Source organism: Neomonachus schauinslandi, chromosome X, assembly GCF_002201575.2.
Source record: "Neomonachus schauinslandi chromosome X, ASM220157v2, whole genome shotgun sequence".
In the NCBI taxonomy this organism is placed as follows: Eukaryota; Metazoa; Chordata; class Mammalia; order Carnivora; family Phocidae; genus Neomonachus; species Neomonachus schauinslandi.
In genome coordinates this window covers 6,128,472-6,147,507 of record NC_058419.1, presented here as the reverse complement: position 1 = coordinate 6,147,507, position 19,036 = coordinate 6,128,472, and the positions used below count along the sequence as shown (strand labels likewise).

The 19,036-nt window shown below is 40.8% G+C and overlaps 1 protein-coding gene across 7 annotated transcripts in view; it reads left to right on the top strand.

The window, feature by feature from the left end:
* Nucleotides 1-3,971: 3,971 nt before the first annotated feature.
* FMR1 (FMRP translational regulator 1) overlaps nucleotides 3,972-19,036 on the top strand; it is a 45,202-nt gene continuing 30,137 nt past the window's right edge. For 2 of the 7 annotated variants that reach the window (XM_021682579.1, XM_021682571.1), the window contains exons 1-3: nucleotides 3,972-4,200; nucleotides 14,078-14,130; nucleotides 17,400-17,493. In XM_021682579.1, the coding sequence (XP_021538254.1) occupies nucleotides 4,150-4,200; nucleotides 14,078-14,130; nucleotides 17,400-17,493 (198 nt within the window). In that variant the 5' untranslated portion in view covers nucleotides 3,972-4,149. The remainder of the gene's footprint in view (nucleotides 4,201-14,077; nucleotides 14,131-17,399; nucleotides 17,494-19,036) is intronic. The other 5 variants (XM_021682546.1, XM_021682538.1, XM_021682565.2 and 2 more) reach the window with 3 other exon arrangements.

The following is a 19,036-nucleotide window of genomic DNA, read 5'->3' as shown; positions in this document are numbered from 1 at the left end:
TCCCTGCTCAGCAGGGAGTTTGCTTCTCCCTCTCCCTCTGCCCCTGCTCCTGCTCTCACTCTCACTCTTGTGTGCATGCTCTCTCTCTCTAATAAATAAATAAATAAATAAATAATCTTTAAAAAAAAAAAAAAAGCAGCAAAGAAGCCAGTATGGCTGGAATGGAGTGAAGGGGGAGGTGGAAAGTGAGACAGATAACAGAGGCCAGAGTATGTAGGGCACTGAGGCCAGAATAAATAAGCACTCTGGCTTTGACCCTGAGACAATCAGGGAACAACTGGAGGGGTTTTGAGTGGCAGAGTGGCTTGACTGACACCTGAATAGGGTCACTGTCTCTTCTGTGTCCAGAATAGACAAGAGGGTGAGAGTGGCTGCAGGGAGACCAGCGAAATTTTTGCAGTCATCCAGGTAAGAGAAGATGGGGGCTGGGAACATGGCCTTAGCATTGCAAGTGGTGAGAAAAATATCGTAGACTCAGAAAAAGATTGCTGATGGATTAGGTGTGTGATGGAAAGGGTCAAAATGACTCCGTTTTAGGGTGCCTGGGTGGCTCAGTTGTTAAGCGTCTGCCTTCGGCTCAGGTCATGATCCCAGGGTCCTGGGATCGAGCCCCGCATCGGGCTCCCTGCTCTGCAGGGAGCCTGCTTCTCCCTCTCCCACTCCCCCTGCTTGTGTTCCTGCTTTCGCTATCTCTGTCTCTTTCAAATAAATAAATAAATAAAATCTTTTAAATAAATAAATAAAAAATAAAAATGACTTCGTTTTAGGCCTGGGGAACTAACTTGAAGAAAGGGTTGCCAGTGACTGAGAGAGAGAGAATATGGGAAGAGCAGGCTCACAAACAGGGCTGAGCCCATGTTTGAATTCACTAAGCTTGTCCTGAAAGGGGGCACTGCAAGAGCTAGAGATCAGAACAAGGCTAAGACACAGTTAAGTGGGAAAGACTAAGTCAGAGCACGTACAGGAAGTGAAGCTAGGCAGGTATTCATTCATCAAACATTTCCTAAAATCAACCACTTTGTGCCAGGGATACAGAGAAAAATAAGACATCTTTCCTGCCTGGAAGGAACTCACAATTCAATGAGGGAAACAGAAATATAAATAAGTGATTGTAGTACATTAAGCATCATAGGAGAGGTATCCAACATTTACTGAATCCCTGCCATACGCCAAGCAGTGTGGTGAGGAAGTAAGAAGTATGTACAAAGTCCTGTGAGAGCTCACAAAAAACTCTTGCAAAGGTTCATAAAGACATTCACAAGGGTCTTCACCACAGTGTGACATCAGGGAGTTGGCAGTAACCTAGACACCCATCACCAGGGAAATTTATCAGTAAAATCTGTGGAATACTCAGCAGCAGTTAGAAGCCAAAAACTAGGTGTACACACAGCAACGTGGATATACTCAAGAATATCCACGTTGAGTGAAAACAGTGAGAAACACATTTCCAGTCCAATACCATCTCTGTAAATGTAAAAGCATACACAAAACACTGCATGTCTTAAATTATCGAGAATCTATATCAACACATTGCAGTTGGTATCTAGAAGAAGAATGGGAGTGGGTATTGAGTAAGACAATGAAAAATAATAATATAAAATAATGAAAATAAGAGAGGAGCCTGGCAGTGACTGATGATGATAATGTGCTGAGAATTGAGGAGCAAAGTTAACTCAACTCTCTGCACCTGAGGTAAAATAACTAGCTAATAGGAATCCATCTGAGGGGCGCCTGAGTGGCTCAGTCAGTTAAGCATCCGACTCTTAATTTCGGCTCAGGTCATGATCTCAGGGTCCTGGGATCAAGCCCCGAGTCAGGCTCCATGCTCAGCAGGGAGTCTGTTTGGGATTCTCTCTCCCTCCCCCTCTCCCCCTGCTCACTCACTCTCTCTCTCTCTAAAATAAATAAATCTTAAAAAAAAAAAAAAAAGGAATCCATCTGATAACCCTAAGGATAAGGTTAGTTCTGGGGAACCAGAAGTGTGTGTAGAGACATGGAGGCATGAAAATGAATCAGGGAACAGCACTAGGTTTAGCATGGCTTGTAGAGGTTCTGAAGAGCTGATAATGTTTGAAAGCTCTGGGTGAACTGAACAACACCCTACATGTGGATGGTATAACCATTCTAATCAATCTGTCCCCTTTAACTACATTGGGGTTAAAGAGCGGGCTCTGCTCCCATCCAGGCTGTGGTGAGATTCTTTCAGCCATCCTGCAGTCTTCACGTCTTGTGACTACCCCCCAGAAACCCTATTCCAATGGCTCATTTTTGTGTACTGTGGCCTCAAGGAATGTGGCCCTTGATCCACTGCTTTAAAACTGGAGCTCCACCCCAGTAACACTGCTGTTCTGGCTAGGAGTGGGGTGGGAAGGGAACTGGAGGCCCAACAACACCTCTAATTCTGAGACACCTGCCTGAGGCAGTTCACCCCACCTCCACCAACTCTCTCTGGTCACAGTCCAGCTGGAGTCATTTCCCAGCTCTGACTGCCCCTCATCCACCCCAGACTGGGTCCTGTCCCACTATCATAGGTGTACCTAATTCTTCATCACTCTTATCACAGTTGCAACTCCACATTTACTTTTCTGATCATTTATGTCCATCTATGCCTCTAGGTTCCAAGTTAAATGCTGGCAATCCTTCTCTTTTTATTCTTCACCAATTTCTCACTAGCACTTAGCACAGTGCCTGGCATACGGTAGAGGCTCAATAAACTTTTCAGTTGGATACAAGCTTTCCAAAAGAAACCTAGGTCAAAGTGGATACAAGCACAGTGCAGCAACAGGAATGAGAAAGAGGGGGCGCCTGGGTGGCTCAGTCGTTAAGCCTCTGCCTTCGGCTCAGGTCATGATCTCAGGGTCCTGGGATCGAGCCCCGCATCGGGCTCCCTGCTCTGCGGGAAGCCTGCTTCTCCCTCTCCCCCTCCCCCTGCTTGTGTTCCCTCTCTCGCTGTGTCTCTCTCTGTCAAAGAAATAAATAAAATCTTAAAAAAAAAAAAAAAAAGGAATGAGAAAGAGCTGGGGTTTGTTGTACTGTGGAGGGTAAAGGGGGAGAGCTGCAAGGAAAACAGGTGCTCTGGCCCCTGCAGATAAGTCACCTGACTGCTGCACACATGCCCACCCCACCCTCCGGTACAGGGTGGGCACACGGTAGGGGCAAAATAGTAGGGAAATAAACGGTAAAGAAATTAACAAGTGTTTAAGACTTTTTTTTTAATGTCAAGTATGAAACTGAATCGAGGGAAGGGAAGTACATGGGTCAGTGCTGGGTCTGAGGGAGGACTAACATTTCCAGAGGTCCTGACACAATCCACTGCCCCTCAGAGGACACAGGATGTATCCATAGGACAGCCCAAAATCTCTTGGGGAGGGGGCGGCGTTACTCTCACCTTCTGCCTCTAAGGGTCACACAAGCCTGGGTCACCGTGGTTGCCACTGTTACTAGTTCAAAGTCGTCTTCAATCTAATTCTTCACCTTTAGTCTTGTCCCCTACTTCACCTCCAGCTCAGACTCTGCCCCACTTAAAAAAAAAAACAAACCCTCCAACCCAAGCCAGCCCAGACTCGGATAAGTGAACACTTGAAGGACCTTTCCCACGCCTGTACTTGACCTTCTACAGGAATAGGCGCTCTGGCCCTCGCCAGGCGATGCGAAGCGGCGCGACCTCGGCCAGCGGTGCGACCTGTCACCGCCCTTCCCGCCTTCCCGCCCTCCACCGAGCCCGCGCACGCCAAGCCCGCGCGCCTTACGTTGGGCCCGGCCCCCAGCCGGTTTCCCAGAAGCGCGCATGCGCGCGCTCCTGGGCCCGCGGGGAGAAAGAGGGCGGGGCCGAGGGGGCCAAGCCCGCGGGGGGAGGGGCGGTGTCGGTCACGTGATGCGGTTTCACTGTTTACACGCGGAGCGGCCGGAGCGTTCGGCCTCAGTCAGGCGCTCGGCTCCGTTTCGGTTTCACTTCCGGTGAGGGGCCGCCTCCGAGCGGGCGGTGAGCCGACGGCGAGCGCGGGTGGCGGCGGTGACGGCGGCGCCGCTGCCGGGGGGCGTGCGGGAGCGCGGCGGCGGCGGCGGCGGCGGAGGCGGCGGCTGGGCCTCTTGCGCCCGCAGCCCACCTCTCGGGGGCGGGCTCCCGGCGCGAGCTGGGCTTTCGAGAAGATGGAGGAGCTGGTGGTGGAAGTGCGGGGCTCCAATGGCGCTTTCTACAAGGTACTTGGCTCCAGGGCAGGCCCCATCTTCGCCCTTCTTTCCCTCCCTTTTCTTCTCGGCCTCCACGGGAGGCAGGCCTGGGGCCCTCTTCCCGAGCGCCGCGCCCGGGGACCAGGGTGCGCTCGTTGGGATATTGTTTGGGAGAGAAGGACCGGACTTGGGGCCTGTAGGAAGCCCCTCGAGCCCCGCTGCCTCTCCTATGAGAGGCCCCGCTGCCTATCGGAATGAGAGCGGGCAAGGAGAAGGAGGTGTCCTCTCGGGAGCCGAGGGAGAGCTGGGGATGGGCAAGGGCCGGCGGCAGGTACAAGATCCCGGCGGGAAGGGCCGGTATCCGCGCGAAGTGACGGCGACGGCTTATTTCCCTTTCCTAAATATCCTCTCCCAGTGGGATCCGGGCCTGACGTGTGGGTAGTTGCTGAGTAGCGGGGGGCGCTTCCGTCGAGCAGCCTCCTGCCTTGCAAAGAGGGTTTGAGATCTCCTTTGGCTTCTCTTTTCCGGTCCAGCATTGGGACTTCGGAGAGCTCCACTGTTCTGGGCAAGGGGTGTGGAGAAAGAGTGGTAAGAAGCTGTAGTCAGTTCCGAATCACAATGGCAACTGATTTTTAGTGGCCTCTCTTTGTGAATTTCAGGAGAGATTTTTTTAGACCAAAAGTTTCAGGAAGACCCTGACATAATCGAGCAATGCATTAGAGAAGTTCGTAACCTTAAATATTCGCTGTTCCCCTCCCTTGTTATAAATGGGGCCAAATTCAGGAATACAGATGCTTCAGCATCTGAAAGCATTATAGCAACTCTGCTACTTAAGGAAAACATTTTTAACCCTCCAAAGGCCTGAATATATGCCATGAAACTTAAGGAAATTAGCTGAAAGTACATCATTACTAGAGAATTTTAAATCGTGAGTGGAAATAATTGTTTTGTGCTCCAAGTACTTGACTATCTTCTCTGAATCTGTAATGTTGCGATGGACAGTATTGAGGTTTTAGACAAACATGCGTAGTATTACGGTGGATTTTTCTTTTTTAAGTTACACCATTGCAGATCAACTAATGTCTTAGATTTTCAAGAGGAGGTTTAAAAAGATTTTAATGTATCGGTCGTGCGTCTGTTGGTATGTACTTACTGTAGATACAGTAATCTATAAACTCTCGTTTTCTCTTGAATGTTCCTCTATAACTTCTGTAAGTAATATCCCACGTTAGAACAGTATTTGGGCAATAGAAGGTACATGTGGAAGTTAGCTATTGTTGTCCAACACAATTCTTAAATTAATTATAGCCTAACTTAAACGTTTCAAACAAGACTCATTTGGCAAAGGGAAAATTAACAATTGGCTTCATGTGTGTTTTAGCAATTCTATGGAGATATTTGGAGACCAACATATTTCATAAGTGTGTAAAGTATGTAAACTGTTTCATACTTTTAGCCAAAAGAAAAAACCTGTAGCTGTAAAAGGAAAAAAACCCAGCATCTATGTTCTTAAGTCTCACCAATATAAAATTGTTTCAGTTGACTGCAGGCAAATTTTTGGTTGCATTTATTTCAGTGATCCGTAATAATTCCTGCTAGTTAGTGTAGAATCATTCTGATTCCTAGATTGATATTTTTGCTCCCTAGATTTGTGGTGCTAACTGTAATAAATATAAGCACGGGTTAATGATTGAGCAGTATTCTAATTTGTCTGTGATATTTGCCTAGATTGGACACCACTCTTAATGTCTTTCAGTGGAGTTTGCCTGCTATAAGAGGGCAAGACATCGTGGTCTTGAAGGATTTATTGTTCTCTTCTAGCAACCTGTGATTTGCTCTGGTGATTTTGCTTGCAAACTGATTGGAATATAATAAGAAATGCCCTCTATTTTTGCTATTAATCCCCCGTTTTAGTTGGGTTTTTTTTAAACGACTTTGCTTAATTTGAAGATTAATAAAAAGAATGGATTGTCCCTTAGTTCCTTGAGGAGAAATGTGAAAATTGATCAAATATGTGTGGAGAAATTGCTGTTACATTTACTTAAAGTTTATTTTTAAGAAAACCTCAAATGGTCTGTATTGGTAGAAAAATCGTTTCTATAATGAAAAGGTTTGTTTTTATAGGACTCAGTATTGTTGTGAGTTATAAAGTAAAGCAAAAAGTAAACTTCAGTTGCTTGTCCAGTGAGATGGGAAGAAAATATGGGAAATAGACTGATAAAAAATGAACTACTAGGAGAAATGTTACATTTATGAAAAAAAATGGGAACCTGGTTCATCAAATTGATAGAAAAGCCTTTTAAAAAATGAACAACTCAAATGACTTCAATATTAGTGAATTCGACTTTGATTTGCCTAACAGAACCACCATATTGCAAGGGGTGATTCTCCATCTTCTGAACACATGGTCCAAGTTTACAATATAAACTGGATGGAGTATAGCTGGGCATATTTGGATTCTTTCTCTGCAAAATATCTAAAGCTCAGGATTCAGAATTAACAGAACCCTGAAACCTAAACCTAAGATTGGACAGCTCATTTCTATTTTTCCCTCTGGTGTTTATTCTTAAAAACTTGAAAGTTAGATTTAGTAGTTGTCAGAGCCACTACTCTTATGCTTAGGTATTTCTTTGACTTAGAAAAAGTTAGTCTTGTGTACAACTTAGAGTCTTATGTTATTTAAGAAATTAAGACACTTGGATAAACTTCACAAAATCTTTACAAAACATTTCCTAAACGCATAATGTTGAAATAAGTTCTTTCTTCTAAGGGCATCTGCCTAAAATAGTGTAGTGTTTTGAGGGTTTTTTTTTTTTTTTTTTTTTTTTGGTGTTGGGGGTTTCTTCTTTTGGGGGGACTAAGTTTTGGTATATTGAGAATGAAAATGAATTTAACTCCATTTTAAGTATAGAATGTATGTCATTCTGATATGAATGTACTAATATATCCTGATCCTAGGTTTTGGGTACCAGTATGAAAATTACTAAAGATGGATAAATCATGTGTTAGAAACATAACACCTTTTTGTATTCTGAAAACATAGTGACTGATATCTGATTAATGTGATATGGTGTGAATATGCTAAATTGTATTCTTATTTTTAGATTTTCATTTAATATATCTTATGTTTTTAAGTTTGGAATCTGAGGACAGACTTTAACATGGTGAGTAATATTATGGAACTAGCAGCAACCTAGCAGCAACCTATGACAAAATGTACAATCAGGAAGAAATATTTTTTTTTTTTAAGATTTTATTTATTTATTTGACAGAGAGAGAGACAGCGAGAGCAGGAACACAAGCAGGGGGAGTGGGAGAGGGAGAAGCAGGCTTCCCGCCGAGCAGGGAGCCTCATGTGGGACTCGATCCCAGGACCCGGGGATCATGACCTGAGCCGAAGGCAGATGCTTAACGACTGAGCCACCCAGGCGCCCAGGAAGAAATATTTTTAAGGAAGACATTGGTGGCCTAGCATGTCATGTTAGCTACATAGCCTGCTAGAAATCAGTGTTTACCACAAATAAACTTGCATAAGGCGTTATTCATGTTTTCTCTGAAGTCTGTAGATCTAACTTTGCATACAGGTGTTATGTACTTCAAGGAAGTGAATTATTCAGGTCAACCACATTTTTTTTTTTTCTTCCCCGAGTCTAACTTTTTAATGTTCAGTGTCTTTGTGTAAGCATCATTTTTCCCCTTTTGAACTGTGCATTTTCCAACTTCATGTTCACACATTCTGAAAACCTCCAAATTAATTAAATACAGAATTCATTGGTATAATAATGGGTTTCTGACTTCTGTCCCTGTGGGAATGTGCTTCCTGAGATGACTACAGTTGTGATCACGATAACTGTTAAGAGGTACTGAGAGCTTTCTAGGTGCCAGGCACTATTCTAGACACTTTTACATCTGTAAATAATTCACTTAATCCTCTACTGCAATCCCAAGGTACTGTTGTTATTCCCATTTTATAGATGAGAATGAAGATGTACAAAGAGATTAGGTAAGTGGCTTACTACTAAGCATCAGAGCTAGTAAATGTCCTCAGATCTGGGATTTGAGATCAGATAGTCTGATTTCCTGAAATGATGAAAGTTAGCTTGAAGAAATGAACTGGATTTCATTTCCTGCCCATTTTTTTATTTCATTGTAACCTTCGATTTTATTTTGTTACTGTAACACCTCCTTAGCGTTCTTTAAGTACAGTTGCAAGGAGATGTTACCACTTTTTACTGTTGATACAAAGATGTCATGACCTACTCAGCTTATGTATCAACTTCCTTTTTATAAACTCTTGCAACTTGATATTATTACACTGTAATTCTTCATATGAATGCCCACTAAGGAAAGAGAAAGTTGGAAATCTCTGACCTTGCTCTGAAATTTGCTTTCGTTAGGTTGGAAGCACATAAGAACTGAAGTATTAAAAAGTTAGACTACATACACACAGGAAAGTTCATACTATTCTCTCTCTACCTTTGTGTTATCTTTGGGTCAGGATGAATCAAAGAGAATGCATTTTTCTCAGAATTTGTGGTAAGTGCCCAAGTAAAGTCAAGTATTCCTGGACCTGTGCTGTGGTTGGAAGGGTTGTTGATGAGGCTAATTGTGCTTTTTCCCTTTCCATTGTTCACTCCTTTATGTTGTTAGTGCCCACATACAAAGGTAACAAAGTGGTAACTCACTTTATATGTGAAGCCTTGGGTTTGATTTCTATACCCCTACCCCCGGTCCTATGTGTTTTCTTTAGGAGGGACATTTTGCAGTGTTCTACATTTTCTCTAAGAATTATTGCACTACATGTGTTGTCTTCAGTGTTAATGCAGTAGTTGTTTTCAGTGGTGGTCAGGGCCTTATATTGAAATTTTGTCTATACAATAAGCACTCTTGTGACCAGTGACTCATTTGTGAGTTTACTAAGCTAAGGGGTGTGATATTGAGGGTGAGGGTGAGTAAGAGTTCACCCAAATAAGGATGAACTTCTTAGTTTCATCAGTCCTCGTAATGTAATGTTTGAATTGGATAACTCTAGTCATCACACACTTTGGTAACTATGATTTTGTGACTGCTTCTTTGATCTATTTGCCAGTAAATTGGGGATCCCATAATGATTTTTTGATTTCTTGTTTATTCCCCCATGAGGAGCCTGTATCTGTCTTGAGCACTGCACTTTAGCACCTTTCTTAAACCCCAAAGACTTTCATCACATTTTTTTTCTTCTCAGAGTCTAGGTAACCTTTCAGTATTTTCTATCTTTGAGGAAATAGCCTTTTCTTTTTGTATCCCAATTTTTAAATCTTTTTTTAGTGTGCTTTTGTTAAGATGTAACTTTCTCAACTGCAAGAGTATTTATGGTTCTGCATCTTTTATAAAATACGCCCCTCTCTGTTTTACCTCTCATTTATTTAGTGCCAACTATGTGCCAGGCAGGCATTGTAGTAGGCAGTAGACGTGTGATTTCATTACAACACCCTTAGAAGGCAGGTCCAGTTCCCCTCTATCCATTTGTTACTTGCATTTGAGGAGTCTGAGGCACAGAAACCACTTGGAGAGTGAGTCTCACAGCTTATCTGGTAGAACCAAAATTTTAAGCCTGTGTCTCATTCACAGCAAAACTCTTAATTTTAAGTTTACTGACTCCTGTAAGATCCCTAGCTCTCATTCAGTATGGTGCAGCGCCCTTTGTGCTTTCTATTATTCACGGTGCCGTCTTTGGTAACCTCTCAGGAATCCCCTGAACCTATCTCCTCCCCAGATACCAACTTTGCTCGGTGTAGAGAGGTAGGGATCACAACAAAACATAGTTTTCCAGGTTGGTGGCAGGTGGGGTGATAGTGCTCTGTGGTTATCCAGGGCACAGGGTAAGAGTGTTGGGGTAAGGGAGGGGTGGCCAAAAGAATGGTTATTGGAGAAAATATGATGAGCAGCAGGAAGATGGGACCCTTGTTGGAAGTGAATGACAGTTTAGTAAAAAGGCCTTAGAAGTTAAAAGAGGTGTTTGTCCTTGGTGTGAGTGCAGGCCAGATGCAACCAATAGTTTCTTTTATTCAGTGTGTTACAGCAGCAAGGAGAAGGTATTACCTGCCTTCTGTATTTACTTAATATGCAAACAATGACTAAAAATGACTGATTTTGGAACAGTCATGCGAACATCCACATACAGATAAGCCTCATTAACTTGAAGGCCATGGGCTAGTAGGCTGTGATGATTATTCAAACCGTTTTTGACACTCTACATCCGGAATTGCCTTGGAAGCCTTTGAAAGCTTTTGTTAATAGTCACAACAGTTGCAGACTTTCCTCCTTTGAGGGAATGTTTGATTTTAGGAACTAGGCAAATGTGGCGAATGAGTATGATTAAACTGTGCAATAACTTTGTGGCAAAGAGAGAAAAATAAAAATACAGCACTATAATGAGACTCACTTCTGGAGTGCTTTTAAGGTGGGTTTGAAAGCAGTCCCCGGGTTTGAAAGCAGTCCCCAACGTTTGTAAATGTTTTATTTTTTATTTATTTTTTTAGAGAGGGAGGAGGGGTGGAGAGAGAGAGAGAGTCCTAAGCAGGCTCTATGCCCAGTGCAGAGCCCAAGGCGGGGCTAGATCTCACAACCCTGAGATCGTGATCTGACCCAAAACCAAGAGTCGGACACTTAACCGACTGAGCCACCCAGGTGCCCCTGTAAATGTTTTAAATCAGTTCCATCCAATGGCATTTTCTGCAATGTTGGAAATGGTCTCTACCCATGCTGTTCACTACGGTAGACACTAAGCCATGTGTGGCAATTGAGCACTTGATTTTTAATTTTATTTAATTGTAATTAATTTAAATATAGTCACATATGGCCAGTGGCTGCTATGGTAGACAGAATAGTTTTAGACAAGGGCAATAGTATTGGAAAGATGCCTGATTAAGTGAGAACAGTGCCTCACTCAGCTATAACAAGGTTCTCTTAACTGACTAAAGGACTTAACATTTTCAGCATAATATACAGTAAGGAACTAATGTTAATTACTGCCAAGACATACAAACATAAAACTTCAGACAAGAATGAAAACAGAAGTAGTGGCCCTTCTTGGTAAATAAGGGATCACCTCCTAATAGCAGTCTTGATTTTCATCCTTGATGGACTCCCTTCCCCCACAAGCAGATTGTTAATTTGGTATCAGGTAAAGAGAAGGGAGAAATGGGGTGGGGGATCCTGTTATTCCCATTCTTCATAATTTGGGGGCTTACTTTATAAAATTAAGAGTAACCAATTCCTGTAACTTTAACTCAAAATCAAGTCTTTCTGTTGGTGAAGTAATAGGCAGACAACCCCTTAGAGTACTCAGGGCATGCACCCTTATGAAATCTAGTGTATTCTAAAACATCATGGTTGGTATTAAACCAGTTTTTTCAAAAGCTGCTGTAGAAAGTACTCATGATTTAAATATAGCTAAGGATAAGTAATGGGAAGAAAATATGAATTCCCCCCCAAACCAGCATCTATAGAAATATATACACATACTTAACTTAGAAATAATAATTTAGCCGTGCTGGGTATAGCAGAACACTTGGATTCCATTATAGTCCACCTTGATCTTATAAGGAAACTTTTAGCATAGCTTTGCTTTTATTCTTTTAAGCATAATTGCAGAAGATTGGTGTGTCTGTTTACGTAGTTTCCATATAAATGTTTTCCAGGGCCCTGCCTCACCTAATTATTTTTCTTAAGAGCAGCTAATTAATATTTGATATGTTTTAATTTTATATTTGAAGAAGTTTAAGGTTTTATTTTTTTTATTATTTTTTTAAGATTTTATTTATTTATTTGACAGAGAGAGACACAGCAAGAGAGGGAACACAAGCAGGGGGAGTGAGAGAGGGAGAAGCAGCCTTCCCGCTGAGCAGGGAGCCCCACGCGGGGCTCCATCCCAGGACCCTGGGATCATGACCTGAGCCGAAGGCAGACTCTTAATGACTGAGCCACCCAGGCGCCCCTTGAGGTTTTTTTTAAATCCTTTCACTTCAAGCCTTTCAAGATGTTTACCAAGACATTTGCATTGGATCACTTGTTTGTTTATAGTTTTAGCTCTTACATTTTGGTCTCATGCATTTTCAGTTGATTTTTGTATAGGGTCTGAGATAAGGGTCAAAAATTTATTCTTTTGCACGCGGATATGCAGTTGTCCCGGCACCACTTGTTAAAAACACTATTCTTTTTCCCCTTTGAATTGTGTTGGCTTCTTTGTTCACAAAGGATTTATTTCTACCATACCCTAAGCTGTGTCTCCAGGTCAGAGCCTTTGTTCCTTACCCCCCTACCCCTTAGACCTGGCAGGCCTCCTCTTTCCTCCACTCCGTTTTGTGTGGCTAATTCTTCCCCAGCCTTCAAAGTTTGATAAGGAAACTCACCTTCCTCACTTCGTCTTCCCTGATAAATGTAGTACCACCCCCACCTCACCACCCCCCCCACACACACAAAGGGTCTTTCCTCTAAGGGTAGGATAGGAACCCCTTAGGCAATGATCCATTTAATAACTACTCATTGAGTTCTTAGTAAGCACTCCGAAGTCCAACAGTAAATAAAATAAGACCTTAGGAAACGTACTGTTAGTGGGGAAATGAGCAATAATAATACAGTGGGGTAAGTTTATAGTAGGGATAAGCACAGAATGTGCTATGAGAATGCAGAGGACGGAATTTAACCTAGTCTGAGTTTTCCCATAGGTGGTGCCATCTGAACTGAAACCTAAAAGACTTAATAGGAGGTAGCTAGATGAAAAGAGGGGAAGGACAATGGGAAAGAAGGAACAGCATTTAGGGAGAGAGGCCCAAGTAGTTTAGCACTGCTGGATCACAGCCTCCAGGGATGTGAAAGATGAAGCTTGGAGAGGGGAGGGGTGGGGCCAGGTCTTGAAGGGCCTTTTACAGCCAGAAAAGGATCTTGGCCGTAATCGCACAGGCAGAGAGAAACCAAGGAAGGAGAGAAACGTGTACAGAACAGATTTGAGTAAGAAGCTTAAATCTCTCAAGCCATTTTAAAATGAATTACAATATAAAGCCCCTTGGGTTTCTTTATGTCTTATCCTACTCCTCTGATTGTCAAAACAAAAACAAAACCTCCTTTCCTCCACCTATTAAAAACTTAATTTTATAGAATTACGGACAGCATGCTGCTTAAAGAATTCTTGATAATTAGTTAGCTATTACTTTAGTTATGTCATTTCATAGAATTATGGATGGCATGCTGATTAAAGAATTCTTGATAATTAGTTAGCTATTACTTTTGTTATGTCTTTCTGCAGATTACTAGCAATTGCGTCATCAGATTTAAAAGATTTAAACCTCTACTTAGTATTACTGTTTTTTCCTCCAAGTGCCTATGAGATTGAGAATTTAATTAAACTCTGGTAATTGGACATTTTAGTGGTATTAGCAGCGTATTGTTGTTAAGGAAAATTTAGTGTGCTTGTATATACTAGATTTGAGATTATATTTAGTCATTTACTGTAGTATTCTCCTAAAATTTTATTAAGGAGAAGAAGTTACAACAGATCTATACTGGCTGGCATGTGGCGCATGGAACAAATTTCTTTGTTTTCAGTAATTCTAGCCTGAAGTGCACCTCCAGTTTTGTACTCAACACCTGCATTGTAATTTACAATTACTTAGCTCTTTCACTGGACTGAACTCTGGAGCATTTTTTTTTCATGTTTTGTTTTAACTAATCCGTATCCCTAGGGCCTTGCACATAGTAGGTGGCCAAATATAGATGTGATCCATGAATGAGTCATCCTCACAAACTGACAGACTTTCATTTGAAGCTCCATTTTTTTCTTAAACAGAAAATGGTATCTCTATAAAATTTAAATAAAAACATGATCTTTAAGCTTAGAAGTTAATTTAACTTGGTGTTTTTCTTACAGGCATTTGTAAAGGATGTTCATGAAGATTCAATAACAGTTGCATTTGAAAACAAGTAAGTGTCTTGATATAATTTTAATGTTCGGGTTCTATACTATTTTATATAATTATTCTTTTTACTCCTCGTTTAAAAAAATTGAAATCCAGTTTGAGTGTTTTTCAGGAATGGATCTTCATGTTACTGACAAGGAAGTTTCTGAACAACTCAATATTAAAACCAATGGAATGACTATTCCTGCTAATGACCCTAGAGATCCTTTCGTTTAACCTTGATCCCTACATCCCAGTCCCCTTGAATGTAAAGAAAGAAACCAAATTCTTCTGTATTAGTAACAGAGAGTTTGGATAGAAATGTTTGTAATTGTTACAAGATGAAAATGAATGGATTCATGGGTATTGGTAAAAATGTGGGTTTTATAACATTAAATGTAAAATTGATGGTTTTAGTTGTCTGGTACATTTTATCAGGAATAATCATATTTACTTACTAGCTTATTTTATATGTTTCATGTATTTATAATCAGTAATAGTGGTAACCCGTCTTTTCTGCTAGAAGAGTAAATAGAAATACTTATAGGCCTAGGAACGTTAGCTATATGAAGACATCAGTGGTATAGATGTAGCATTTTATCAGGAGAGACAAATCTCTTGACTAAAGTTTTTGAATACTTATTAATAAAGGCTATTTTCAGAGTAGCCATTCAAGATTCTAAAGTACATATAAACTCCTTAGCCAGAGTGTCGATGTCATGACTTTAGGATTTTACTGAACTCTGAAGAATGGTCAACAATTATATTTTGGATTTTGTGTACCAAGAGAATTGATAGTATCCCAAAAGCAGATTGCAAATCTAGAGAGAAAAGAAATAGCTTAGTAGTTGCTAAGGCGGGGGCAGGAGGAGGGGGATGAGGAGTCATAACTAAGGGCATGGGATTTCCTTTTGAGGTGATGAAAGTGTTCTAAAATTGACTGGTAATGGTTGCACCCATCTGTTAATATACTTAAAACCATTGAATTGTACATACACAAGTGGATGGATTATATGGTATGTGAGTTAATATTAGTAAATTTGTTAAAATATAGTATCTGACCAAAACATACTGTAATTTGACTGTTAGCAGATTCTTTTAGCTACCCAGAGGACAAAGCAGTAGTACTCTTGGATGCCTGCAACACATTTAGGGGACAGAGATAAAAGGATTTAGAATATCCAACCCTATTCTCAGCTCTTAGACTAATCTCAGTCCAGAATACAAGTATGAATAATAGAATAACATTTTCTGAATGCATAGAGCCAAAAGTTCCAGAATTTGCCTCTGCCGGTTTGAGTATCCATGGGTTTGCGTGGTTATACACTAGACAGCAACATCACACTTTTAACAGAAGAATCTTTGATGACTTGAGAGTAATTTTTTTTTTTTTTTGGTAATTTTATCTGCTTGCTCCCATCACTAGATAAACACTGTTTCCCATAAAGGAAGAGTTATCTTTATTTGCCGCTCTTTCAATTTCTCCTGCAGTCTTTAATTTAAAGTGTTAAGCAAACACTCATTTCCTCCATGCATTTAAGAATGTGTCTGGTTAATACAGTGACTTACAGATCAGTTCTCTTTTGTTTTCAATTAGGTTTTTACTATAAACGTAAAATTATTCTACATTCGGACCTCCTAATTCTCTTCTGTTCTATAGCTACATAAAAGTTTCTCTTCAAGATGTCATCCTGGGAATTTGAAACAAATGAACTGTTTTCCTTGTGTTCATGGAGTATGTTTAAGATTCAACACTGGGTTTGAGCACATCACTAGTGTATGATAGGTCTCTACCAAAGTAGTCTCTGCCCTTCCTTGGGTGTTTCCTTTTTGTTTTTCTGTTAAAAAACTAATGTTTTATAGAACTTCAGACTGCATTTACCCTTTCTTTCCTTTCAGTCATAAAGCAATTCCTATTACTATAACACCAGCTTATTTTAGATGCTATGTTTTTACCTTCCATATTTCACATTTTTTATAAAGAATTTGAATTTTTATCTCTGTACATTTAAGACTTAAAATAATTCTTCCTTTGGAACCCAGAAAATTATATTATGTATTATTATATGTTTTTCCAATCACATTTAGCAATGAATTTGTAACATGTTAAAAGTCATTAATTTTCAGTAAATATAAAAAGGTTTTTCTGAAGTAAAGACAGTGTTTTCTAAAGCTTCATAGTTTTCAAATGTGTATAATTCAGAGAAAGGGTTCAGTCTAATATGGGCCTAATTGGATTTCCACAAATTCTGACTTAATTACCTACCCTGCTACCTTATATATGGCTCTTCTTTGGGAAAAAAAGAATTGTGGGCTTCCAGGTGGTTCAGTTGGTTACGCATCCGACTCTTGGTTTCAGCTCAGGGAATCTGCTTGAGATTCTCTCCCTCCCCCTCCCCCTCTGTCTATCCCTCCTCCCCCCCCACCCCCGCATGCTTGCTCTCTCTCAAATAAATAAAATCTTTTTTTAAAAAATTAGCACTTTTCTCAGGATTTTACTAAAGAAAGCTCTTTAGGAAAAAACCCAGAAATGACTGCTGCAGCAGTTGAATCCTCCAGTGTTTTTGCAAAGTTTGTCTTTTAATATTTTATATAATTTTGGATATAAAAGAATAATTTGGTGTTTTTCAAAATTGTTCCATATCATTTTAAATTTAAAAACATAGGCAACTTACCAAACTCCTGTAGGCCGTCTCCGTCGGGTTTCTGTGGTTTAGCAGACCCCACCAGGCCATGCTGATCAGCAGCCAGCTATCCATGGCAAGAATTGACCACCTCGTGGGATCTTAAATTTAAAGGGGGAAAAGTGAGTTGTGAATTCCTGATGTGCTGGCTGCCCCATTTTGCTTGGGAATTAGAGGGCATTTAGGACCAGTTTCTGTGGTCCTTAGAATGTGGTTAAAATTCCTTTGCAAGTAGAAGTATGGTGATGATGTTACTAACACTTACTGATACTAACATTTAATTTAAGCATCAGAGGAAATTGCTGTTGTGGCCTTGCTTAGAGGCTGAAATTACTGAAAGAAAGACTTGTTTGGAAAATTGTAATGTTGATCTATTGTGTTTAGAGGAATATTCCAAATAGAACTACAAGGCTGCTATGCTGCATGCAGACTTTGTTGAAATGTTTCAACATTGCCATTATGCCCCACTCAGCAAAACACTGTTTTAAAAGCATTTGCTTCTTTAAACTAGAAAAACAGAAGGTCACACTTAACCAAGAGTTGATGGCAGTGTGGTCATTGTTTCCATCAAACCGGAAAGCATGTTAATTATGTGTTTGCTCATTTGCAGCTGGCAGCCAGAGAGGCAGATTCCATTCCATGATGTGAGATTCCCACCACCTGTAGGTTATAATAAAGATATAAATGAAAGTGATGAAGTTGAGGTAAGTTGCCCCTGCCCTCAAGTTACTAAACCCTGAAGAAGTGGGAGCATTTAATTTGCCTGTGTCTTTTGTACCTCTTGTCTTGAACACTGCCTAGACTACCTTGAAAATTACAGCTGTGATGGACATGTGCTTTTGATTGAGCCATCTTAATAATGATCTAAAATACTACATGATGCTTAAATGTGGCTGCCTGAGGAGCACTGAGGGCGCATCGTTGAAAGTCACTGCTAATTTCCTTTGCCTGCTAGGAAATTCCTTTTGCCCTTTCCTTCAGTCTCTGAATCTTTATTTGAATAATGTATTGTTAGCTTACAACTTTGTCTCCATTTTAAGCAAAATGGATTAGGAAAATCAGTCTTACAAAGGAGAAGAAATCATGCCTTGTAATAGAGGAGCATTCTAGAATTTCTTTAAGTAGCAGTAAATGCTTGTGGTATATTATTAAAAACCCATCTATGAGTTTTAACATAAACACATATAAGGAAAACATCTTTTCACTGGCCATGCTGTGAACCACCTGCTCATGTGCCATTGATGTCTTTGACCAAAATGTGCTATAGAGATATAACACATTAACAAAAACTGTGTTTATAATTTCTCTAGCCACTGAAAACTGTTTTGGGACTTAAAGCACTTGGAGTCCACTTTATGTTGTAATTGGTCTGTGTAGTTTCCTCTCCTTCCTCCCCTTTCACACCATTTTGAGTTGCTTCTCTTCTTTCTCCACAATGTCTTGTTAATAGTTGCAACTTCATGAATATTTGTGATATGAAGGAAGCAGCTAAGTAGACATTTATATACAGATAAGGTAAAGTGTGCTAGGTTCTTGAATTCTTACTTCCTGTGCTAGGGTACAGATGGTGCAGTGAAACACATTCTAGTCAGGGTAGCTAATATTATGGCATATGGGAAAAAAAAAGTAAGAGGATGGAAGGTGATACAGGGGCAGGAGTACTATTCTAGAGAATACTCAGGGAAGGTCTCTGGATGTCCAGGCCTGTGTTCTTTTCTCTTTCTAAAGTGGAGTGGAATAAAGGACTATGTAATTACCAAAAATGTACTCAGTACCTACTAGGTAAAAGGGACTGGGCTTGGTGTTGTGAGGGATCCTAGTAGGAAACACAAACATTGTCTGTACTTGAGGACCTTTAGTTGTCCACTACCCCAGGAGACTACAAGCTTCCTGAAGGCAGGACAGTTTCAACTGAGTCACATGACAGGTGGCAACGAATGAGATGCTGTTGCTAGAGTGGCCTCGCTGTACTGCCTCACAGTGGTACATAACTGAGGTTATTGCTCTAGCTAGAACAGAGTTGAAAGGGCTTGATGGTGACAAGAGGAAAAGGTAGGTTAAATTAAGTTGTATTAGTTACTGTATTGTATAACCAAACTTAGGTTGTGAAAGGGACACGAGACACTGGGTCTTTTGGTCTGTCTGTATCAGGAATGCTCATAATAGTGATGGATTAAGGGAACTTTTCCCCCAACTTAGTCACATGACGGGTGGGGGACCAATGAGGTGTTGTTGCTAGGATGGCCT